We start from the raw sequence: 26,059 nt of genomic DNA, 5'->3' as shown, positions 1-26,059 counted from the left end.
ACAATTACACCACTTCTATTTTTAAAAAAGGCAAAAGCTTTTCTAAAACCCGCTGCAATTTAACTTATAGAGCTGCTCTGTATCATTAGCAGTACAGATTATTTAGTGTATGCTTTTATATAATGCTACATACAGGCATATGACAATAGAGATCTGGCTGAATCCCAATATGCTAACATACTTTAAGTAGTACACTTCATATCAGCATACATTTGGTACATACCACAGAATGTGTGTTTTCCAGGTCTTGAAGTTCATTAAAAAGGCATATAATAAAAAGCAAATCCATTTCCCTCTAATAATAAAAATTTAAAAGGGACAGTAAAGTGGTACTTTGCTGCAGATTTCCAATTTGCATGCTATTAATTTTGGGCATGCCGAGAACAATTATTATTGAGGGAGAAGAACGTAAGTTCTTAGCTGCTCAAAACCAAGCTCACTCATTTCATTTATATTGATGTTGATCTGTGACATCAGTGAAGTTCCTGTTCAACCAAAATCAGAGTGGTGGGCGGCAAGGGGTAAATCTGTACCTTTTCTATGTAATAAAATTATCAGGCAGGTAAATTAAGGTCCTAGGGGAGGCAGCAAATATTTTATCAGACCTGCCCCAAACTGATGAATGCACTTTGATCCACAAGAGGGAGGAGTCTTAATTTAGGTATTCTCTCCAAGAGACAAGAACCGTCCTAACGAACGCTACCCTAAAGCTGCAGAAATCCTGAACAAATGCTGGGACAGCCCATTCACTAACAACACCCAAAGTGAAAAAGATTAATAAAAGATGCCAGGTTGTGGGGGTCGCTGCTTCTCAGAGACATCCCCTTTGCTCACAAAGCTCACAGCTGTCAGGCTGTACCTGCTCTGTGCTGTACCACACAGAAGGTGGGCTTGTACCAAATCAAGTGTTTAAGGGTATCAGCATCAAGAGCAACCCTGCCTTGATTAATTCACTAAGGCAAACACACACAGTGTTTTTAAGTAACTTTAAAACAGATTAAGAACTGGTTTTTGAGTACAATGCTAAGATGAAAATAAGCATGCATAAAAAAAATGTTTTCAGGCAATGTATTTTCTCCTTAACCCTCACTCTTCTACAAATATCTCCACTTAAAAGAAAAAGAGGATTACCCTTTCTTCTCAAATTTCATTGTCCTAGTTTAGAAGTAGCTGCAAGAGAATTTACGATCTAGAAAATAGCCAAGCCCTTGAGTATAATAAAATGTAAAATGAATTACTCCATAAAATACAATAGTACATTCCTCTATGTGGCGCTTTTGCTACAGTATCAACATATATGGTCTCATAACTGCCAGGCCAAAATGACCTCATTTTAAGAGGCAAAATGTGTGACAACTAGAATGTTTTAATCTATAAAGCCATTAATAAAATGAGATTACCAAGTATTGCTATAGCATTGGTAATACAATCCCACCTTAAACTGACCTCTTGTTGTTGGACTGAGAAGTCAACCTGAGCAGCCATGAAGGGGTAGGTATTTCAAATACAATTTATGTAGTTTTGAATGACATATTTGATTGGATTACAAATATAATTAGACATCATTTTTCATGAATGAAGAATCATTCATTCATTTTCATGAATGAAGAATCTAGAAGTATCAGAAGTACTGGAGCTACTCGGAGCCTAAAGCAAGAGTCAAAAGTGTGGACAAAGCAACTTGAAAACTCAGCAGTTAAACCTACAGTAGCTAGATTTACATGGGAGTGACCTACATGGGGGTCTGAGCTGACCACAACCTATTTCTTGATCTCTGGGTAAACTGTCAGGCAGCAACATCAGCCTCAGCTCCCCCAGCCCAGGTGCAGCATTGTCTACTCCCAGTGTGGCTGGTTTCACCTTAGCTGAGGTACCTGCTCACAAGTCAGAGTAACACAGTAATCACAGCCTCCAACCTCAGTACCAACAAGTCCCACTGACAGAAGCATTGGCTCCAATTCTTGAAATTCCTTTAAAAAACAAACTTCCCAAACCCCCCAAAAAACCCCACACACATACCACGCACACAAAACAACCAAATAAAATACAATACATACACACAAACAAACAAAAAAAACCCCCACACACAGCTTCTTCCTAGAGTTGGGTCAGTAAGAGTATAAACTTAGCTTTTCTTTGGAAACAACAGCTAAAGCCGAATCAAAGCAAGCACAAATTATTTGTGCTTACTTCTTGCAAAACTTTGTATTTTCCACACATGAAAAAAGTCCCATCCTTCACGCTCATGAAAAAAATGCCAAAGACCACTTTTTCGAAGCTATGTGCATAACAATAGGCTTGGTCCATCAAGACACCAATCATCTTCCCAAAAGATATAGATATATACACACACACCCTCTTATATTACCATCATTTCTATAGATTGGACAGAAAAGTTGATCATCTGAGAAGATAAGTTACATACAAAATGTAAGCTGACATCTCCCATGCATCACGGCACAGACAGAAGAAATTTGGGGAAGTTTAGACCCCTTGGCCCTTTTCAGGCCTGGGAAATTTAACTATCTGATGCATGCTGCATGTCGCTTTTAGCAGAGCCACTCTGGCCACCTCAAAGAGCATGGTCACAAGAGACTGCAAATGCAGCATTTTTCATAATCTTTTGATGGATGGATTTTTAAACTATGTAAGACAGTGTGATCAAGTGGTTATATTGGAAGCATAAGTCTACTTCCAGTCCTGTTCACAACATACTTGTTTAAATGAAGAATCTGGAAAGTAAATCTGGTGTGGAAATCTTAATATTTTTGGTTCTATTAGCTAACATGGGATGTTTTAAATTTGTTCTCAGGTTTGATGATAAACCTTTTTACAAAGGGAAGACCATATCTCTTAAGGCTATCTATTTTTTGGTAAAATGGGAGGTAATATTTAAGAGTTTTTGAAAGGCCTAACAGTTATCCAAGTAAATCACCTATATGTCCCCAATGCTGTATTTATTAGTTTTAGTATGTTCTGATCAAGGGACAGAAAGAAAAACATTGCACAGATTTTATAGGTAAGGATTTAGTTCAAATAATGTCTTAATCCATTTCCCATTATTTTCTTCTGTCAGAAAACATCTATGAACACAGCTTTGGAGTCCAATCAAAAAAAACACTTTCAATTTCTGTTTTATTAGCTCAAACTATTCTACAAGGGGTATTACAATACTTGAAGAAATGTATCTGAAGAAATACTTTTGAAGACTCTCTAGTCAGACATTTTGCAAATGAGGGAGGGGAGAGAATAAAAATTTGTCAAATTATTTCCTAAGAATCATTCCATTGACCCCAGCTGGCATCATTTGAAATACAGTTGGCTACTGGCCTACTTGTCTTGTTACAAGGTCTCCAACTGTTGAGTCTTTCACTGAAAGAAATAAATAAAACAACTATAAAAATTACCACTTTTTTTTTTGGCAGGATTCTAGGATGGTGTATCAATTTTTCATTTTTTAAATTATCTCTTTGCATGAGACTGATAATTCGGCTTTCAATACAATTAATGCTGCCTCTTCTCGATACAGGGTATACATCTCACCATTTGCAGAAAATTACTAAAATGTGTAAGAATTCCAAGCTCTCTCTGGGATGTTAGATGGTGTTAAGCCTAAACTGGCACAAGACCTATATCAGCTAGATTTTTTAAAAATATTTAAGACAAATATTTCAGCTTTTCACCATCTACCTTTGGATCCAAGGAACAGCAATTACTGTTGAAACACTTTAAGATGAGCCAAAAAGAGTTTAGCAACTAAAAACTTCTATAAGTAAAATGCTTTAAAAAAAATTCTCCAAGTAGTAATTTAACTCAAATTCTAGAAATTTTTAAAATACACAGCTATCATCCAATTGTGGGCAATAAGTGTGCATTAAGACTACCAAAGATTTCTCAGTGTTACCTGGGAGCCCCCTGCTGGGACTCTGCCTTTGGAAAACAAGCAAAGAGAAGAGTTTTGTTTTGAAGGTGTGTCACAGATGTTTCAGTAATATTTAATTACTCTACATATGGTATATTATCAACCTTAGAGCCACTGAATGCTTAATTTCTCATAAGCAAATCACTACACAGGAGAAAAATAAATAATTTTTCTCTGCATAACAAATCCATTTGCTTGGAATTTGCTAAATACTTAAAATATTTTAAAATATTCCTAATTCTGGGAAATGCATGGAAATTAAAACAGACAGCCTGTGTGCTAGATATAAGGGATCCAAAAAGGCAGATGATCTGTGTGGCTATCATTAAAGATGCCATAAAACACAATTAGGTTTATTCAGTTTGATTAACAACAACAACAAAAAAACCAACAAGCAACAACAGCCCAGATGGAACAGAAAAACCTAGTAAAACACTTTTAGGGCTGCAGGAAAAGAAAAATGCCAAAATTCATCTTTGCTTCTATTGAAGAATAGTGGTTTTATTGCACCACCTGATTTAACTGCCAAAAAATATACAAGTTTTCAGGCACACAAGCTCAATTTTGGGTCAAACCAAAGCAACAAATTTCAGGTTAAGTACAGGTTAGAACAACTGCTCTGACCTCACAGATCCCTCAGTCTTTTCTTTCCTGACAAAACTTATATAGAATATTTCAACCCATACTGCAATCGCTACCTCTTCCGTTCCACCAAGTACGGTTGTTCAGAGCGCTGTGCAATTAGACTACCCAGGATTATAAGCAGCAGCTTTTTCCCATAAGTATTTTGTACCCGTATCATTTCACTCTTCTGGTTGTGAATGGTACAGCCATCAAGCTTAGTTTCCAGATTCACCTTTGAGGATGTTTTGTAGGTCTCCCTATAAGCTCAAGATTGAGACATCAATAGTGGAGTACCTGCTTCATTAGAAATGTTTTCTCAATGGCAATGGGAGTTTCCATCTTTTATGAGCATTGAGCCGATGGCTGTTTGATATGTATATATATCTGAGCTTTCATTCACTAGTGATCTTTTATTCCATTTCTAATTCCTTTTTTTCTATTATTTCTTAGTGGCAAAATGTCAGGCTTATTTTTAAGATGCCAGTGAAAATATCAAAGCATTTTCTTGAAAAAAATTCAAAGGCCTGCATGCCCACAAGATTATAAGTAAAGCTCCCTGAATACTGCACAGCGCTGTCCATGAATTTTCACTGACATGGGGAATAACTCAATCTTTTGCCATACTCAGTCACCTGTAGGAAATTTTGTCAGTATAAGCGAGGTATTATTTGCCAAATTTAAGAGCTATTAGTATACTCAAAGAGACAGCCCTGGCCATAGCAACAGGAGTTAAAAGATCAAAGGAAGAAAAACTTATCATAGTTCTTCCCACTATACCAGGCATGCACTTATTTTGTGTAAATGTAACAAGAAGTAAAATTTATACGTAAATATTCCTCCTTCCAAAGGAGCCTCGAATTAGACCCAAGAAGACTGTATTAAACTTGTAGAAGCTGCAATATATAAAGTTCAATATATAACATTTCCAAACCCATTTTTAGATCCCTCTCCTGGAAAGGTTCCCAACTCCTTCCTTCAATACAAAAATAAGGTGTCCATTCAAGGAAAAGAAATCATTCTGTGAAACCCTTGGACAACCAGTGTGGAATTTGAACACAGTGTGATAGCTCCTTATAGTGAGCCCTCTGCAGCCCATAAGAGAAGGCAAAAAAACAGCAAACAGCATTAAGCCTATTCACCTGAGGAACTCCTGCTCTCTCAGACAGTTTTGAAACAGCAAAAAAGGGGCTAAACCCAGAGTGTAAATCATTCCCTATAAATTATATATTCCTTTTGCATCTTGATCTGCTGGGAGTAAGAGAGGAACTGTCTGTTTGCTTATCTCTGAAGTAAGCCATCTTGCTCTTTGAAAATCTAGAGTTCATAATAATCCATCCACTGAGCTGTCATCAAGGCTGTAGAGCACCTTTTCTTTAGGCTTACCTGAACACCTAGCCTTAGCAATAACATGTTATTTAGCTACTAAACATAATAGCAAAAAATTTATACAGAACGGAAAGTGGAAGGATGAGAGTTTCAGAACAATACAGGTTGGCATGATGTCTTTCATACTTTTCTATATTTTCATTAGCTACCTTGATGAAAGAATGCCCATGTAATTTATTACAGCTTCCATCATTAAAACATTTCAGGGAAGAACTTCTGAACTATGAAATCCAGAAGAAAATACAATACAGTAGTCACGCAGCAGTGTCTTACTGTATTTCTCTCTTGGCCCGTGAGAAAAAAGAAGTAAAATTACCCAACCACTTCTTGGGGCTCCAAGAAGCCATGCAACACAGCAAGGTTGTGACAAAACAACACAAAGCGAGAATTAAACACCATAAACAACTTGATTTTATCTGAAAACTCTCTTTAATGAGTCAGACAACTTGAGCAGAAAAGAAATTTGTCTGTTTGTGTAAGCTTCATTCTTCATCCAGTATTTTAACATTATGGTAAAGAGCATCTCTATCATCTAAGGAGATTTTTGCTTATTCTGTCCTTGTGAACATTGCATGAATAAAGGCACAGTAGCATTCAACAGCCTATCATACTGCGCTCTTAAAGCTAAAGATGGAAGAAACAGGCACGACAGATACTGTGAGGAATTATATGTCAACAGTTTGTAGAAATCAAATGCAGATATGTTGCTAGGAGAGAACAAAAGCCTGCAGAGTCTGAGCTTGCAGAATATTAAAGCTTACTCAAGGCAGGAGGAAAAAGGTGACAAGAAGGCCTGACACAGGTCAACACCAGAGCCTGAGCCAGAAGATTCTCAAAAGTACATGGATATTATCTGTGCTGATGTTTATGGACCTGAGGAAGACAAGTCTTGCTCTCATTCAGCTCATGGCTTTGGTTCATAAAACGTGCTCATTTTGTTTCTTTCATCAAGGCTTTGATTCTCTCTGTTGGAAGAGCCAATAGCCAATACCTCCCCACATTCACATAACATCCAGCTTCCTCACATTTCACAAGTGCACGCGATCTTGCCAAATGCATTTGCACCACCACTCAGAACATAGCTAAACTTCATTATTTTAATGAAAAATCAAGTGTTCTCTAGACAGCCTTTCTACGCGAGTACCCTAAATGCAGCTCTACAGTCAAAATGAATATGTAAAAAGGTACCAGGAGATTCTATTCATACCTCTTCTTGGATTTCAGATACAAATTGGCACAGTTTTAATTGCAACCTGCCAGCCCTATGAAACGCTAAGTATCAAAAAGTATGTCTGTGCTGCATAATGAGGCATGGAGCGGACAAACTGAACTTTAAGTACTTACTGGGACCTTTTACTCTCCTACTTGAAGAGGTCTGTCTCTCTGGCTGTCCTGTATTCCATGCGTTTGAAAAATGTTGTGTGCCGAGGAGAAATTAGAATAGCTAGTGGATTTTGAGTGCCTAACTTGGATGACCAGGCAATCTTTTAATGAAACTTTTAAAAGTAATGTGTATGTTTTGGAATAATAAAATAAAATAAAAAAATTGGAAAAAATAGCAAACAGACCAAATAAGGTCTTCCAAGATATCATGGGGAAAGCATTTATAGAAGTATATTGTCTATAGGACATGCACACTTCTTCAAATTATAAAACATACATTTAATTCCTGAAATAACACCATTTATAACAACCCTGTGCGGTCTGTCTATGAAGGATGTTCAGTTTACAGAGGAGCAGCAACAGATGTGCATTCAAGATGCTACACAGCTACGTATCAGTCTGCTGGATCACTGGTGCACACAGCATTCAGTGAATACAAGAGAGCACTAAGTATCATTGTTTAAAAGTAAAAAGAAATTACATTTTTAATATAAAGGAAGTCTAAAACCAAAAGAAAAACAAGACAAAGCTTCAACATTGGAGCAAGTTGTTCTCGCCTCTATTAAAATATAAATAAAGTTAAACAAATAAATATATATGTTCTACTCTAGAACTGCTTACAATTTTTGTACCTTTTTCTTCCCCATAAGACACTCTTGGTATACACAGCTGCTACCCACCTTGTAAAATGACTACCACTACTGAAAGACAAAAACAATGAAAATATTCACACATAACCCCAACACCTTCAAATACAAAATATCCACCCCCCCCACCAGTTCAAAGTTATCAATATTGAGTTTAGTTAACAGATCTTTTAGGATAAAAAGATCTCATTGGCACAAACCCAATTTTCTTTTCAAAGATGTGACCCATTCAGACGAAATCTGCGTATGACTCATCGGTGTTGGCAGTCAGGAGAAACTAAATGCTTTAAGTATGACTAAGCTACTCTCTGGGGCTTGTTAACCTGCTCCATCTTATGCAAGCCCAGCTGAAGAACTAGGTGAAAAGGACAAGATTAGATAAAACATTCACACAGAGGAGCCCACACATGTACAAATATATTCTCTCCTAATCTATGCTGTGCTGGTTTAAGAAGGTCTCTCCCAGTCTACTCCAAGTTACCCATCACCATTTCTCTTCTAGTGATTACAGCTCTTAGAGATGCTAACTAAGGTTGCTTTGGTGAACACTTCCTAATCTATTTCAGTCACTATGAGCTAGTTACCACCATACCCAATTTAACTACCAGTCAACAAAAACAGATTCACAAAGATATTCAAGGTGTTTTCACATCAGCAGCTCTGGCAGTAGATAATAATGGATTTTAAGTTCCAGGGAAGGGGGGGAATAAATTAGAAGATGATAACCTCTTCATCTAGTGCTACTGCAGCTGGGAAAGGACATATGTCTGCTTAAAAAGGGCAGAGAATTTTGGTTCATCCAGCAAAAGAAGTACTGACAGGAGATGTGCTTGTTGTCCAGAAAGAGGGAAAATAACGTTAGGGAAAAGTGCTCTGTAAGCCACAGGACAATACTGTCCCAAAGGCAAAGGGGTACATGCCAGGTATAAATCAATTCAGGCTGCAAATTAGAGGGCTATCAGAAAAACATGGTTCTCCAAAAAACTTCCTATTTAATAGTTTCCCCTACTAATCCCAAGTATTTTAAGACACATATTGATCAGGTTATGAAAGAAATATCATGAGGTGGTATTTCCAGTAGTACTAACAACAACACAAAGATCCTTCCCTTCCCACTGTGTCCCAGATCTTGTTCTCTAATTAAAATGAATGGCAGAGTACAATCTTTATTCCTATGTTTGTTTTAACTGACTCAACAGAACAATTCACAAAGAAAAATAAGTCATAAGAACTACAAAAAAGCTGTACTGGAATAACAGAAACACCTTACTGTCCCAAGTTTATTTCAATGTTAATTTATGCTCATTCAAAAAAAGTTATGAGAATTAATAAGCTGTTATAACCAGAAATCCCTTTGAAATAATACATGCCTTGAACTTATTCACTCTCACAGAATCAGTCTTGGGCCACATGCAATGAAAACATTCATTTCTTCTCTGATTTATCTTGTTTTCCAGTTAAGATCCATTGACAGGGCATGATCATCAATCAGTTTTCTACACAAAAAATCACACCAGTGTTCCTCCTGAGTCAGGGGTATGCAAGAAAGCAATCCAATTTCTTTGTTCACGCTTTACACTGCCAGCAGTGTCAATATTTTGGCAAAAGCAAAGATCCTCTCATTAAGGTCCTAGTGCAGGATTTTCATTTTACTTTCAGTTCTCCAATTAAATCAGTCACCGCACATGGTAGATAAATTGCAGCAGCTCAGCTTCTTCAGATGCACTCAAGTTTCCTCACAACATACGTATCAAGACATAATCATGCTGCCAGCTTCACTGACTGGAATTATTAGTTTTCACATTCAGCTACCTATCTGGAACAAATGAGGTGTGCTTACTGTCTGGTCAGGATGGGAGAACATGGTAAAACAGTGAATACCAAAGACCTGAGAAAAGCCTTCAGAAAACAATCACACTTTATGTTAAGAATTGCTTGAGTGGTCTGTAAAGGCTTGATAATTTAAGATCTTCTCTATAAGTGGTAAAAGCATATTTTAATGAGTATTAGGTCTTACAGTCAGTTACAAACATAAAGCAGTACAATACCATATGTTAAGAAACCATTACTGCTGCTATTGTAATCTTTCATAGGTGATATATATCATCAATAGATTTCATAGATGAGCTCATTATAAAGAAATGTGGCCATAAAACTAACCAGAGATTGAAGTGGAAGCCTCTTTTCCTTTGCATCAGGGTTTCCTCCTCTCTCTTACCTTTCCTTCTTTTCTCCACAGGACCCCTGTAGAAAACGCTGCCTTCCCTCTCTGTTACACTCTCCTAGAAGCAGGCACTGTAGTTTCAAACAACATAGGACCACAAAGTCCTAAAAATCTCAAGTCAAATTTCTCTGCAATTGATTAATTACTAATTTCCTCTTCCTTACAGCTAAAAAAGAAGCAGGGCTCACCTACCATCAGCAAAAAGCCTAGCATCACACATTTAAACAGACACTGATCCTGGTCAGGCACCCATTTCCACAAAAACCACAGAAATTTAGCACTTACTTGTATTTTCTAGCCCCACCAAGGCTGAACTCCGCTCAGTTCATGGCTCCAGAAGAAGCTAGATATTGAGCCAGACACAACCAACAAAAAGAGGCAGGTACCTCCCCAGGTGTTCCCAATTCCTCTTTCAGAGCCCTGCCCTTTCTGCTGGCCTACACAGGTGTTGTGAACCAACAGTAAGGGCTGACAACCTGTGTTTTTAGTAGTAGTAACCATGTAACAGAGAGTCAGAGGACACGCCACATTCAAAATCATTCTGTTTCTCGTGTTTTGCAAAATCATGAAAAGATTGAGCTTCTGAACTATGAAAGAGTTTCCCTGCCACCCATGAAAGCTTATAACACCTCATTTCGCTTCATTTAAAACCACTAGATCTCTATGTTTCTCAGCCAAGTTTGTGTAGTTAGTACCGAAGACATTGTTTTGGCCTGTTTTTCCAGTGCATAGGTAAAGCTAAAACCACCGGAAAAGGAGCAGACTTCCCCATCTCGGAAAATCCAACAGGCCAGACATCAGAAGAAGGCAAGAAAGATGAAAGCAAGGAGTTGTTTTAATCCCTGCTTCTGTACATTTCCTCCCCTGACTGCAAGTTTCTCTTTGAGATGCACTGATACGGGTAATGTTGACATGTAGAAGCTACATGAGAAGTCACAGTTCCTGAAGGGTCACACAGCACCTACAGGGAAATGACAGCACTCTCTTCCAGCCTCACCCCTGCTTCCAAAATCCAGGAAGATCTTCCTTCATTACAAGGAAGTTAGATAGCGATGGGTCAAAATGAAGAATGTCTGATCCCAGAAACAATCTTTTTTGCCAGTCATTTTGACCAAGCACAACCTGAAGCCTTCCAATTACAAACCAGGCTGGGTGTGAAAGATGTTGCCTAGATTCCTCTTCTGCCAAAGCACGGGAGACATCTGAACATGTGCATGTCTGTCTTTCACGCATACACAATACATATCTTGGTGTCTGGCTTGGTTTTATTTTGGAATAAAAACCAAAAAACCAAACATCCCAAAACATGAAGATACCAAATAACACTAAACATCACTGATGCCATCTCACATACCGCTATTCCCTCAAGCAGGGTATTTCAGTCTGTGGATATTATCTGCAGCTAGGAATTTCAGTTGTAACATCACTCTTCTTGCATTTAGTCACTTTTAGAAGGTTTGTGTAGAGATACTGAAAAAGTTACAGATTTAGCACCTTTTTTTTTTGTTAAAACCAGACTGAAAACCAGCTATCCAACTTACTTCCCTCTTGGACCTTCCTTTATGCTAAGCACTTCCCATCTGGCTCACTCTCTTTTTCTTTTTGGCTTGCAACATACTTGTGCTGTCAAACTAAATTACTTTTTGCAGTAAATTTCAGCTCCAACTCTCAGGCACTTTTTATTGAAGTATCTTGTTTGCCCTGGTATTGTTATAGTTCTCTTGGGATTTATATTATAAAATTTATTTTCATGGGTTTATAGCTGTGCAGTAAAAATTCTCATTGCACTGAAATTTGGCTTACAAGCATCAAGGAAAGAGAGCTTTTTGCTAATATTTAAAAAGAGTTGCATTGTAACATTTTAGTGATTTTTTTATATATATATTTCTAGATCTTTACAAGCAAGTCATTCATCTTCACTCTACTTTGCATTATTTCTGATACACTGTATTGAACAGAAAAAGATCTTACCTTATCTATAAAAAGTACATATCTGGCTTAAGGTTTTGATTTTAGAAGTTTCTAATTCAGTCAAAGCAAAATGCTTTCTTACAGACCTTTTCTTCCACTACCTCTCCCCCCCCACTCCTCCATATCAGATCTCTCCCTTCCTCACTGCCTCCTATGCCCACCGCTGCCCTGGAGCTTCAGGCTCTCCTCCTGGGGAAGGCAGGAGCTGGCAAGCCCATTTGTCCCCATTTTGGGTAATCTCCTCACCCCATCCCTGCTTTGTGATAGTACTAGGTAACTGTCCTCTGAAGCAGAGTTCTGGCAGCTAAAAATCAGACTATTCAGCAAGGGTTTGTTTCTCTTAGCAAAATAACGATGCTTAATTTACTGATAATTACTTTGAGTGCCAAGGTAAATCTCCTAAGACAACTGAAATGTTATATCCCCTTCCTCAAAATATTTTAGTGCCTACAGCACTCAAGTCAAAGATTATCTAACCTTTCAGACACTTCTACTTGTCACTGCCTGTAGAAGTCGATGTTCTATGTGAACAAAATATAAAAAGAGTTGGCCAGAATGCATACATAGTATAGCGTAAGAAATCCTGACTTCTTCCCAGGAATCAGAGACCCTGAAAGAGTTGAACACCTCCTCATGTGGATGTTACTGTGTTAGGTTATGCTTCGCAGGTCTCTACGTTCAAAGATGTGGTTCATCGTGAAGGCGAGTTCAGGGATGCGTATCCATTGAGCTAGTGTTTATAATATACTTGGCTTTCTTTTCCTGACTCCAAAACTTACCTTCAAATCAACCAGCTGCTACCCCAAATCAAATTTTGAAATATGCTGAGCATGACAGCATAGTGCTAGATTTCAATGTGGATCACTGAATAAACCCGAAGAGAACATGATGCAGGCAGTGAGGGAGTGTAACAAATCCTTCCCATCAGGTTCTCACCTTGACAACATGCCATAGTCTAGCCCACCCGCACACTTGTTACTAAGGAGCAGCTCTCACTCTGGATTTACAGAGCTTCATGAGAGATCTGCTTTTAAGGAGGAATGGCAGTCGAGACTGTAGGTTCATGAGCTGAAGAGGAGGTCAGCAGCAGGGCCAGCTAAAGGAGGTCCTGCTCTCCAGGAGGCAGCCGCTTGCTGGCCCTCACTCCTTGCAGCACACCACCCCTTCAACTCTGCCCCATGGCTGCTCACAGAGACGCGCTGTGGACAGGAGACTTCTCTTTGATGAGAAATAACACTTTGTTTTGGGTAACACCACTGTCCCACAGATACCTCTGCTAGCGCAGCGGAGGGGCCAGCATGCAGCAGCCCAGTGCTCCAGGTGGCATTGGTGGTGACTCTTCGAGGCCATCTGCTTGTTGCAAGGCAGTTCTTAGGCAGCGCACACTACTGTCCTATAGATCACAGCACCATGATTGCAAGGCACTACAGCTGCAAGCCCTCGTCAGAAAACCCGTAAGCGTCAAAGTGCTTCAGAACCTAGGATCCTTAAAGGAAGACTGGCAGTGACCTTTTCCAGCAAACTGCCCTTCATCATTTAAAAAAAAAAAAAAGAGAGAGAGAGAAAAAAGAAAGCAAATACAGCCTATTGGGGGGGGGGGGATAAACAGCATGTTGATAACAGGTTTCAAATTCAGAGCCAGTTCAGTCTAGCAAGAGGGTATTTACACTTGAATAGATGGTAGCACAAAGCTGATTGTCATACTGTGGTCTTTAATAGTTTGCTCACCCTGAACGGCTGGGATTGCCAGAGATAAAGATACAGCCCTACAGCTCCTCTGCTTTGTAGCATGCATTAGTTATTTACACCTGCTCCAACTTGGCACAAAATGCCAGTGACTCAGTCTGACACCATCATAGGCTTGCTTACAGAGGCATAAATGAATCTACAATGCACAAGTCCAAGAGCTCTCCTTTTTAATTTTGCACATCTTGTGGCTGTGTATGTCTAAAAAGGAATGAAGGAGTTGTGAATTTTTTTCAGGTATTTTGTGACAATATCCACATGTCATTTCTCTGTCTACATGATCTCGTGATTCAGGCTTTAAAAAATATATATTACCATACACACTAAAGATGTTACAATGCACTGCACCCACTTCTACTTGCCTCAGTCTGTGGATCCCACAATCTCTGCTGACAAAATTTAAGGTCACATGAGTAACTCAGCAGAACCACTCATATAACTAGAGCCCTAAAGACCAAGCAGTGCCATCACTTGCACACAGGTGCAAGAGACTAGACCAAATATTTGGGAATAGAAAACATTTCCTGGACATACAGGAGTGAAATATCATGGATACATGTTCCTCTTTTTTAATCAATCTTGCTTTGTACTGCTGTAATTCCTGTAGAAGACTGGACTATTTCCACCCATCTTCCATTGTGTATTAGATCCTCTGAAGGAAGTTAGACCTTGCTTCCCTGAGAAGCACTACCCCAAACTCATTTATTGCACCTGCAGGCGATCCATATAAACATGCTGGGTGAGCTGGACTTGGAAAGGAAGGATTTGGAGAATGAAAGATTGCCTGAAATGGACGACAAAGTGGTGAGGGGTAGGCCTCCACTAAAGTTGTTAAATTTGGTTAAAAGTCAGAAACTTTAAAATTATGACAAAAGACCAGACCAAAGGTCCATCTAGCCCATTACCTTGTCCCCAGCACTGTCCAAGGGCAGATGTCTTGGGGAGAGCTTAAGATGATTTCTGTTTCTTGCTTTACCTTCCCCTCACCACCAAGCTACCAGCTACTCTCAGAGAGAACTCATGATTTTTATTAAGTGATGTATTGGGTCTAACTGACATGGAGTTAATTGTCCCCATAGCAGCCCTCGTAGTGCTGTGCTGTGCATTGGTAGCTAGAAAGGTGTTGATAGCACACCAGTGTTTTGGCTACTGCTGAGCAGTGCTGGCACAGCATCAAGGCTGGCTCTCCAACATTTTTGCCCCCCCCTCAATGGCAGGCTGGGGCTGAGCAAGATCTTGGGAGGGGACATAACCGGGACAGCTGACCTAAACTAACCAAACAGATATTCCATACCATATGATGTCAGCTCAGATATAAAAGCTAAGTAAAGGGAGACGGAAGGGGGCATTTTTTGTCTTCTGGAGCAACCACTACGCGTACTGAAGCCCTGCTTCCCAGGAAGTGGCCAGACATCGCCTGCTGATGGGAAGTAGAGAATAACATCATTTGTTTTCCTTTGCTTTCATGCACGACCTTTGCTTTCACTTTATTAAACTGTCCTTACCCTGACCCACGAGCCTTTTGTTATATTTTCTCCCCCCTGTCCAGCTGAGGAGGGGAGTGATAGAGCAGCGTTGGTGAGCACCTGGCGCTCAGCCAGGGTCAGCCTACCACTATCACTGATGGGCTCAGCCTTGGCCGGCGCGGGTCCATCTTGGAGCTGGCTGGCATTGGCTCTGTTGGGTATAGGGGAAGCTTCCAGCAGCCTCTCACAGAAGCCACCCCTGTAACTCCCCCGCTACCAAAACCTTACCACACAAATCCAATACAAGTGAAAAAGACACCGTTCACTGCATAGCTTTGTAGGCACAAAAGCAATGTAAGAAACTAGTGCCTGGGTTACATTAAAGAATATTAATTGGAGAAAACTGAAATGACCACAACAGCAATAGGCACATGCTTACTGCAAACCAGCATCTCCTGCATCAGACCTGGAAATCATTTGGACATATAAAGACACAGTCACAAACCATTCTTTCTCTCTTAGATGCCTGTCACACTGTGTGTTAAATCAGTGGCTTGCCACTGCCTAAGACATATTGAATGTATCCCACAGGATTAGACTCTGCTGCTCAGATGGACAGGAAACAGTATTTAAGAATTGCATTTTGACTCTTCCAGGACTTCTGTCTGAGACAAAGCTCAAGCAGCTTACCAGCAATGGGCTGACCTTGGCAATTCACTGGTACATAACACTGACAATGGAATAACTTGACAAAATTTGTTCTGTGCGAGCACTGCCTTCATTAGTTCTTCATCATCGATACTCTCTTCAGAGATGGTGCCCTTTAACCGTCTTTGGGGCCCAGCAGTGAGCCCCGCTGATGAACTGATCCATGTTAAACCAACCTAACAAGAACAATAATGAACTTGGGCAAATTCTTTCTTATTTGGGAGGGCAGCTGTTATGTTGATATGACTGAGGGGAAAAAGGAATGGGATAAGGAGTGTCTTAGGGGAGCTACAGGAGAGCACGGCAGCCCAAGCAGGCAGCTCAGTAGCTTTTGGGGAGAAGAATATATGTGAATGAAAGAGCAGTGAGGACAGTAATGTTTTTATCGATTGGCTCTTCCCAATTCTACTAACATGTGTAGCTTTTTTTTTTAATAGAATTTGACCAGACAGGCAATACACAGACTGTTGAACACAGATTTCCCAAGTACCCAATACATTATATAAAATACATGATATCAAGCTAAATAATGCTAATGCTCAAATGTACATCCTGTAAGTAGGCTCTTCCAAGCACTAGAAGTTGGGCACGTTTGCAGGTTCAGAGCTGACATATTCTACCAGGGTCAAGCACACAGGCTTCGCTTGGAAATCTACTGTCAGCAAGCATGACAACTCTAAACCTTGTACACGGTATGGACAAAGAAAAAAAATTGCAGATTAAATATACATTTTTTCTGCCTTCCTCTATTCCTTCAATAACTCTTCCTACAAGACATCCCATTAAATCTTAAACATCAAGATTCTTCCAAGTTCCAGAAAAATTAGGCCAATTACACCAGGGATATGGGACTGGGTTCTGAGGTCAAACAGTTGCTATGGTATTAAGTTCCCTGATACCACTGAAGTTAAATTAACACTGATTTAATAAAAGCAATGTTTTAATTGGGATATAAAAGTCTACTTCCAGTGTTTACTAGAGCACAAGCTCTGCAGTGATTAAGAGAAGCATGGTTATTCTTTATTTGATTTGAAGATTTTATTTTGCTTTTAAGGAAAAAGAAAAATGAGTACATCCCAGTTTGTATCTTCATACACATTTATAATTTATGCTCTGTTGACTGAGAGAAAAAGAACAAACATATTAAAATTTGATACCTGTCCTCCAAACAGAGGAAACATTTCATGACAGAATTTGCATTGTTTAGCTCTGATCATCTCCACATTTAGTTGTCATTGCTGTCTTAAATATCACTTCTATTTCTTCTTCAAGAATTGAGGAACAGCTTTTTGACAGCATTTTGATTAAATGCTCTAAGTACTGAACCATAACTCCACTTCCCACACTCATTCTGAACTTACTTTAACTGCTCACTGATGACTTAACCCAAAACGTTAAGCTTTACCATTTGTTCCTACAAGACCTGCTGCCCTGCAGGGAAACCTCTGACAGTATTACTTAATGAAGTCAGTTTTGCAAATACTGGACATCAATGTTTTCTTTCATATAATTTTATTTTTTGCCAAAAATAACTTGATTATACAGTAAGGATGTGGTAGTCAGAGAGTCGGATATCAAAATAAATGCTAAGCAGTGGATCAAATAATTTGAACCCCAAGCCACAATTAAAAAAAAAAAAATTCATTTTGCTTTTTAGCAAATGTTATTTATCTTGCCTGTTAGCAATCCAGACTTCACTCCAACCCAGAATGTTTGAGTGTTGACATGAATGAAATAAAGTAGCATAATGCTATATCTCCACCTAACTGCTTGTCTTCTTTGCATAATCCCATTTTTATCATTTGTATTCAAACGAATCTAAAGAATGCAAGGGTAGTAGGGTAAAAGACACTGTACAAACAAAATAAATTAGCCCCAACAGACAAACTTAAAACATGTTTTAAGAATGGAAAGCCTGGAAGAAACATATCCTACTCTGAGATATAAATAGCTCTGCTTCAAGTGTAGGATTAGTCCTCCACTTAAACTTTTGCAGAGCCTCATGATATTCCACCATTGCCACAAACTGCTTGTGCCCAGGGATTTTCAGGACTAATCCTCTTGAACACAGATGTATTATAGCTTTGCCCTATCTTCAGACTATTGCATTGCCCTTCCTACCATTACACCCTTGTATTCTGCATTTGAATGTCTTCATTTTTAAGCTTCTGGTGCATGTGCAAGCCATCAGTTACTCTCTCCACTGAGAGAGTGCATCCAGTAACAGGTTTGGGATTTTACTCTATTTATAATAAAATATTTTATTTTTTTTTAATCGAGACAGCAATTACTATGATTGCATCTGGGTTTAATTTATCTCCTTAAACAAGTTTTGTGGTTATCCAGAGCATAATGCCATTAAAAATTTTACACAGCTGAGATCTATCGTGAGGGAGAAAGAAATGCTTGAAAGGCAGATTTATGAACTACAGGTAATGAATGTTGCTGGACCCTGAAGCACTCCTACTGCAATTACAAGTAGCTATTTTCAAGGAAGCCTAAGATTCCCAAGCGAGTTTAAGCACCTCCAGCTTTAGGAGGCATCACATTGTGTTGGCAGGTTGGAGGCTTCAGGGAGGAGCCTCCAGTAGCTACCGCCTGCCTTTTCCCATTCACACGGGCACGGGCGTGCAGTTCAGGCTCGGCAAGCAGGCTCTGACATCCTTGGGCAGATACTGCTCCTCATCCCCCCTGCCCAGGGCACTGTACCACTTCCAAAGCTGTGGGTCTACAAGCGAAGCGGGATCCTTTCTCCTGCTGCTGGAAGCCACAAGGTTCAAGCTTCTTGACAGCCCCCCTCCACCACCTGCTTGACAATAGTCTCCAGTCGTCCCTCCTGTCTCTTGTTGTGCGGCTCTCGTCTCTGCAAACTTCAGCAAAAAAAACTGTCACTCCCCTCTTCCCTGGAAGCAACTGCTTCCTATTGCACCAGAGAGCCGCAGCAGCATTCAGCACTGCTGCTAAGGGGTTAAAAGAGTCACGAGGGGGAGAGCTGCTCCCCACCACCACCTTTGACTTTCCCCCAAGTATGGAGACTGACCCCAAAGTATGGAGACTGCCTTACAGGCCCTACGGGAAATGAAAACAGAGCTGAGGGAAGCAGAGAACATAGATTAATTGCTTCTGTTTCACCTTTCCTTGTAGCATAGAGGCAAAGAGTGATTTAGTAAGGATGAAGGATGAGAAATTACCAATAGACAGGCTAGGCAGATTTGGATCGCTTGCTGCTGCCAGAAACCAATTATTATCTTTCTTCTGCATAATCCAGGTCTTTACTTCCAGACCCCACCTGCAATTAGCAATGCAGTGTCTTAGTAACACCTACATCCATTTTTGTTATTGGATTATAGTAGCGGTCAGACCCACCAAACCAACCAGTGTGCCAAAAACTGCACAAACAGTGAGAAGACAATACAGTTGTCAGAATTACAATGTCAGGGGAAAAAAAATTATGTGGAATATTTAAACCTCAGGTATACAACAATTGCATTATTTACTAGGGCACAATTAATTTGCATTGATGTTATAAAGAGTAACAAATTGCTGTCGCTGATGTAGCTTGTGTAGGATGTGCAAAACTGCAGAAGTCAGCAGTACAAATACACTGGCTATTAGGAAATAGCTGGCCACTGTAACTCTGTGGTCTAGGAAACACTATGTCAGCTTCTACTTCTGTACCCACTTAAATAAATCTGGTTGATATAGGTGAACTCAATTACCACAAAGGCTGATTTATTAATTGGGAACAAAACATTACCCTATGAAACCTTCATTAAAAAGCATTTAACTGTGACTAATGTTAGTATATTGTTATGTATGATCTCAAGCATTATTAAGTAGGCGTCTGACAAATGATTACTGCATGTCTTCTCAATGCCTCTCAGTAAGGTATATTTGGTACATGGCTAAACTAAATGAGGTCCTGCCTCTGCTGAAGCCCTCAACCTTTTCCATGACAAATGCAAAACCTGTTAAGATACATGCAATTCAATTAAATGGGACAAAAATCAGCCTGAAGAAAAGCATAAATATACCATTTCCATGGTACTTTACACAGTATTATAGAGAAGTTTCATGGACTGTTTCTCATAACACCACTTGCTAGATGGTCCTTATACATAGGTAGACAGATGGATTTTGTAGACTTATGATAATTTGAAGCATGTCACAGTAATGAAGCATGTGGCATTTTTTTCTTTTAATTCTGTCAGTTCTGTGACAGCAAGAATTATCACCCCAATACAGCATATAAGTATGCTTGACTTTCAGCACATCAAAAGTAAAATCTCCAGATGTGTTCCTGTGGCATTAATTAACATAGAACTGGAACAACGGGATCAAATCCAGATCAAGAAAAGAGGTTATCTGCCTTTCTCAGGTAGGAATTGCTGGAGAGAGGGAGAGAGAGAGACCAATAAAATTACAAGCCAAGTTTGCCCATTCACAAGTTCAGAAGTTTTATAAGCATTTAAGAACCCATCTATCACAAAAAAAGGCAAATGCAGGCGATAACTCACTTTTGTGAGTTTGAAAGCACCACTGTGAGTGTCTGTCTTAAAGGGATCTTTAAAAGAAGCTATAATTTGACCCCTATCCTCACACAGCCACTTAACCTTCCTCCCAACTGTCACCAGCTTATCAGCAAGCATTTGCTTAGATGGTCTGTGATTTATGGTCTAACAAAAGGAGGGGAGCTGCCTTGCAAAAAGGCTTAGGCTATGGAGAATACCTTCATAGATGGAACATCAACTCACATGCCCTCTAGAAGGAGCAAGGATCTGGAAGATCCAGCCTACATCGTAGCTACTCTCAATGTTCATTAAGTAACCACCATACAGTATTATATTTCACAAGTGTTTGATTGCATCGTGACATTTTTAAGAGGTGATGTTCAATTATCATAGTTAATGATAAACTGATTATGAAACCATAAAAATAATGAATCAGATGTTATCAGTATCTCCACAGCATGGATGAAAATGCACATATGTATCAAACAAAATTAAAATAGCGGTACATTTGACAACAAAATGAAAAAAGAAAGCTACCAGCAGTACAAGTTATAAATAAAACAATTTGCAAAACAATTTGAAGATGTCTGAATTAATGACATTAAAAATAAGATGTCCAAGTAGAAATCTCACTAAATATTCTTCAAAACACTGTACACTTTTGCACATCAAGTTTTCAGTCAAAATCCTGCTCCACAATATTCAGCATATGCTCTGATGCTTGATACTGTAACCAGTATATTGTGCTGTATAAATTATTTAATCATGCTTTACAAGCTATGTAAAACCTGTATGCCAGAAACTCATGTGCATAACCATTCTGTATTTAAACAAACAGAAAAGCCACTATAGAAAATTTTGCCTTCTCAAACAAGTAAAATGTGGTTTCAAATCTCTTTTTTTTTTTCACCCTCCCCTTACAGGATCACAACAACAGCTGCTTGCATGATGGATCTACGCAGATATCCTCTGGATGAACAAAATTGCACACTAGAAATTGAAAGTTGTAAGTTACTGGAGGGAGAGGGTTGGCCAAATGACTGCTGTGGTTTGAAAGACCTGCACAGGTTAGGTAAAACAGGAGCAAGTTGTTCAAATACTGTGTGTCCAGTGAGCTTGCACACTGAACATACCCAATGTATTTCTGTAATACATAAGCCAAAATATGTCTAATTCACAATATTGATTGATCCAAGCTTGTAAGATGTCTTTCAAAATCTCTTGTCGAGGAAGGGTGAAGAGTATTTCTTGATGATTACATTAGAGGACAGCAACTGAGCACTGTCCATCTTCAGCACCTAATCACTGCAGAAGCTGAATTAATTACTTCACCTCAGTGCATTCATCTCTAACATCAAGATTAACATCTGCCCCACATGGTGGTGGCAGGATTGATCAATTGGTCTTACCAAAATACTTGGAGGTTATAAAATGAAACAACTTGATCCTTCAGCACCAAGGTTAATGAGAGCTTTGCCATTGTCTTCCATGAGCACAGGATCCAGGCATGCACTTGAAAATTTTTGTCATTAACATAGTCTTTATATGTTTTATGATGCTAGCCTTTAGAGAAATGCCTATCAAGGTTCTTGAAAAGAATTTTGATTCTGTCATTGGTCAAACCAGCTGCTGCCGCTGACCACAGAGCTGTCTGTCTAAACAAACTGGTTAAGACTGCATAGAGTCCAAGGCAAAATATTGCAGCAGTTTTCTAAGAATTTCCATTTTTCACATTACAACTGTTGCACTGTTAGAGTTAAGCAATCTTTTTTTGTAATAATACTTCTCTCTAAAGTATGACATTCTAGAAAGGATTAACAGATTTCCCCAAATACAGTATTTTGGTTCAGTTTACTGAAGAGAAAAAACAATTTTAACATACGAACCTCAGCTTTGATGCATAGTTTGAAGTGTTAAATGAACAGAGAAACAAGCTGATCAAAGATTAACCAAAATAATTCCCTAATACCTATGTCATCAACAAAGGCGATGTTTTCATTGTTTGTAGCACATCCCATTCAAGGAACTAAAAGTTCTCAGAAGTCCAGTAAGTACAGTTTTCATTCTGCAGAAACACATGATATAAGATTTTGCTGTGGACTGAAAAGATATTAAATTCCCCAAAACCTCAGAGCATCAATTTTCAAAAGGATTCCATTAGTCTTCAGTTGCTTAGATTTGACAAATAGAAACATTTTCACAATGTCGAAACAATGGAATATTCACATATAAAATGTTTAATAGTATTGTAACACAAATATAGAATAAGTAAATCTAAACCAAAGAAAACAAAATCACTTTGAGACTTAGAAAATGTTGCTGGGAAAGATTTCAATTTATTCTGAACTGCAGAGGTTTTCATCAGTTGTGTATACATAAATGTAATATATCTCAACATATCTGTGAGGTGGCGATTGTCAGGCACTGAAAAAAGCATACAGTCAGTCTGGAGCACTGATGAGAGACAAGATGGGCTCTCAGCCCAATGTTTATACTTGTTTATAATTTATACTTGATGGCACCAGAAAGATACTTTATTTAAAGCATCAAAATGGGCACATACCTTCAAAATTACTCTCCATAATGAAGTATTTTGTTTCTCTGTAAGTCCATAATCAATATCAGCCTTAATATAAGTCAGTGGACGTGCAGCTTTTCATTTAGATTTTAAATTGTTTGGTAAGAAATTTGAAATATTTTCCCAATAATTATTTGCTTTTGCTCCTTTTCCTGGAATGTCATTTTATAGTGATTTTAGAAATTCTCTGCCAGATTGAGAACAACAAACCTTTTATTCCACCAGCAAATTATTTCAATCAAGTAAACATCCACAGTAGGCTTAATGAAAATTGTTTTTACTAGAGAGTATTGTCTGAACAGAACCTGCTAATTTATTTCTTTAGAGATGCAAAAATAGTGGTTTTTATTTTTAAGATCCTAGCACTTTGGCATTGCAGGCAGACATCTCAGAAGCAGGGAGACAGTGTTGTCAAAGTTCCCTGTGAAGCACCTCAATGCCTACAGTCCCGAGTCACCACAATAGCTTATTCTCTGTTCACCGTTCAACACGTACAAGGAAATCTCTGGAAGGACATACTGGTTATACTCTATATTAAAGCCCCTCAACAGACACAGTAGCGTGGCAAGCTGGGCCAAGTCAATGTGCATGTAATGAATAATTGTGTTTGTTAGACCAACATGTATTAACCTTCCCTATACATCTTCTTTTGGTTAGCCTGTCCATATCTACATTGCTCTGAGTTGACTGAAGCACTGCAACACCACAGCCCTGTGTATAAAGACATATACAGCCATTTTCCTCTCAGTCCCGAGAAGCAGAGGTGGTAGGCAATTGTAACTTCCTTTTCCAGTGCTGCCCATCACTCTACTGATCTCCCCAGTTACTTTATGCTGGTGCAAAACTCTATCCAAATCTCATAATCCACCACTTTACAGGACCTACAGAGCCACTCATTAAGCTGCATACCCACCTTTGGGCTTTGCAGTTCCCTGCCTTTTTTGGCACAAACCAGTTTTCTTGATGTTGCTTGCTGCTGCTTGGCTCATCTCCAGCTTAAACTTATTAAGGCATGCAATGGATGCATTTGGAGAACAAATCATATCTTGATTTTCAAAATAAAGTGCATAACACATCTCTTCAGTAACTTTTCTACCTGATCAGGAGAGGAAATGGAGATATATGTATTGTACCAGAGCAATCAAAATGGGTGAATTCATACTGAAGTTGCCTTCATACTGAAGTTGCCTTCATACTGAATTTGTACCTGAATTTATTTACTGGGAGATAGTTGAAGTCTCCAGCCCAGTCATGAGTCAAGCTGATCAAAGTACCTGAGCTTTTATCAGCTAGAAGCCCAAATAACGAAACCAGACTGACACTTGGCTGGCTCATACCTCTTTATTCACAAGCTTTCACATAAATGAAGCTTTGTAGGGATGAATGCTCAGTGAGAATGGACTTAGTACTACCACTGAGACCTCATCAAGAATCAAAATTAGCATTAGATGGAATAAGCAATTAAAATGCTAACACAATCAGGGATGAGAGAATACCATGTCACCCATGTGGCCAGGCACACATGCCCAAAAGAAAATTGCTTTTCAGACCTTTTGAACACTTGCTATAAATAATTCATGTCTCCAAAGATATATATGTTGATATGTTAATACTTGTTGAGCCAATCCAAAGAAATCAACAAAATCTTTATTCACAATTTGCCAACAGGTCAAAATTGGCAGAGTGCATTACTTCTTATCAGTATTTAGATCAGTTCTACTAACAACTGAATGATTTTGCAAAAGAACAAGCATGCTTACCTCCTACCGAAAGCCCACAGGTAGTACATGTGTCAGGAGCACTGGCATCTTTGACAATTCTCCACCTAAAATATACCTTCTATGCACCACAGCTTTTCTCCTCTGCATCTCTAAAACTCTTGAAAATTATTGATCATACCTGGAAGAAGAACAGAGCTCTGAATAGCAGGCTGCCTACTTCTTTCTTAGGCATTTGAGTACAAGTAAACCAGTTGTCCTGCGTACTCTGCACTTAGTAGTACCCATTAATCCCCATGAAAGCTACCAGGGGCCAGAGTGGAGAGGGTGAATAAAGAGGTGATAACCGTGACGACTACCTCTCTGTTCGTGCCACATGCGTTAGGCATGTGACGTTTTCTTCCATGACAGAAACAGTTTATGAGATTCTCACCCTCAATCTCTCCTTCCAGCTCCTGCATCTCACTTCAGCTATTCAGCTTTCTATTGTGCCAGTATACAAATCTTCACAGAGCTAGGATGAAAATGAAATTGTTAACAATTTCTTGGTTTAAAAAATATCCCTTTGAAAGAAAGGTTTATCTACCTCAATTTTGGGAAAGACAGGAATTAAATAAACCCCAGGGCAGAGCTGTTCCTTAAATAAAAGGGCCAGGGAAGGTGGTGCTGCAATCACTAAGCTGTCCTGGAACTGCCTGTCTAACAGCAAGCAGCATCTCTCACTGCTAGACAGACACTGTACACTATGTGCACTGCCAGACCATTTTCAAAGCACTGGAAAGTGGTTTTGTTCATTTTTATACTGTGTACGGCTATATGGTTTAACCCACGTGGCACCAGCTTCGAGAGCAGTACTGTCTGTGGAAACCATCACTGAACGATAATCACTACTTTGAGGAGATGTGCTCTAAGTTGCCATTGCCACTGACTTTCTTCTTCTGCTACTTACAGTCATCTTGGCTTCAGCAGGAACATAATAACAGTAACATTGACCTTCTTTTAATCCTAACTTTGTTTCTTAACAGCATTTTTATCCTTGGTGCTGCCAGTAATCATGCAAGGTTGATGCATGCAGAAAGAAAACGATAAATGGAACTGGATACAGAGACAGCAAAAAGACCTGTATGGACGTGTAAATCTATGCAATACTAATAGCCCTAAATCTAGTAGCTCTC

General features: G+C 39.1%; 1 protein-coding gene across 3 annotated transcripts in view; it reads left to right on the top strand.

Moving 5' to 3' along the window:
• The window catches only part of GABRB1 (gamma-aminobutyric acid type A receptor subunit beta1), a 137,554-nt gene that overhangs the window by 83,670 nt on the left and 27,825 nt on the right, over positions 1 to 26,059 (top strand). For all 3 annotated transcript variants that reach the window (XR_011325995.1, XR_011325987.1, XM_069790759.1), the window contains exon 5: positions 21,512 to 21,594. Coding sequence is in view for 1 of the 3 variants with exons in the window: in XM_069790759.1 (XP_069646860.1) it covers positions 21,512 to 21,594 (83 nt within the window). In the remaining 2 variants the exon portion in view is untranslated. The remainder of the gene's footprint in view (positions 1 to 21,511; positions 21,595 to 26,059) is intronic.

Source organism: Haliaeetus albicilla, chromosome 1 (genome assembly GCF_947461875.1).
Source record: "Haliaeetus albicilla chromosome 1, bHalAlb1.1, whole genome shotgun sequence".
NCBI classification, from domain to species: Eukaryota; Metazoa; Chordata; class Aves; order Accipitriformes; family Accipitridae; genus Haliaeetus; species Haliaeetus albicilla.
Note: the sequence above shows the minus strand (reverse complement) of the source record. Positions and strands in the feature narration are given on the sequence as shown.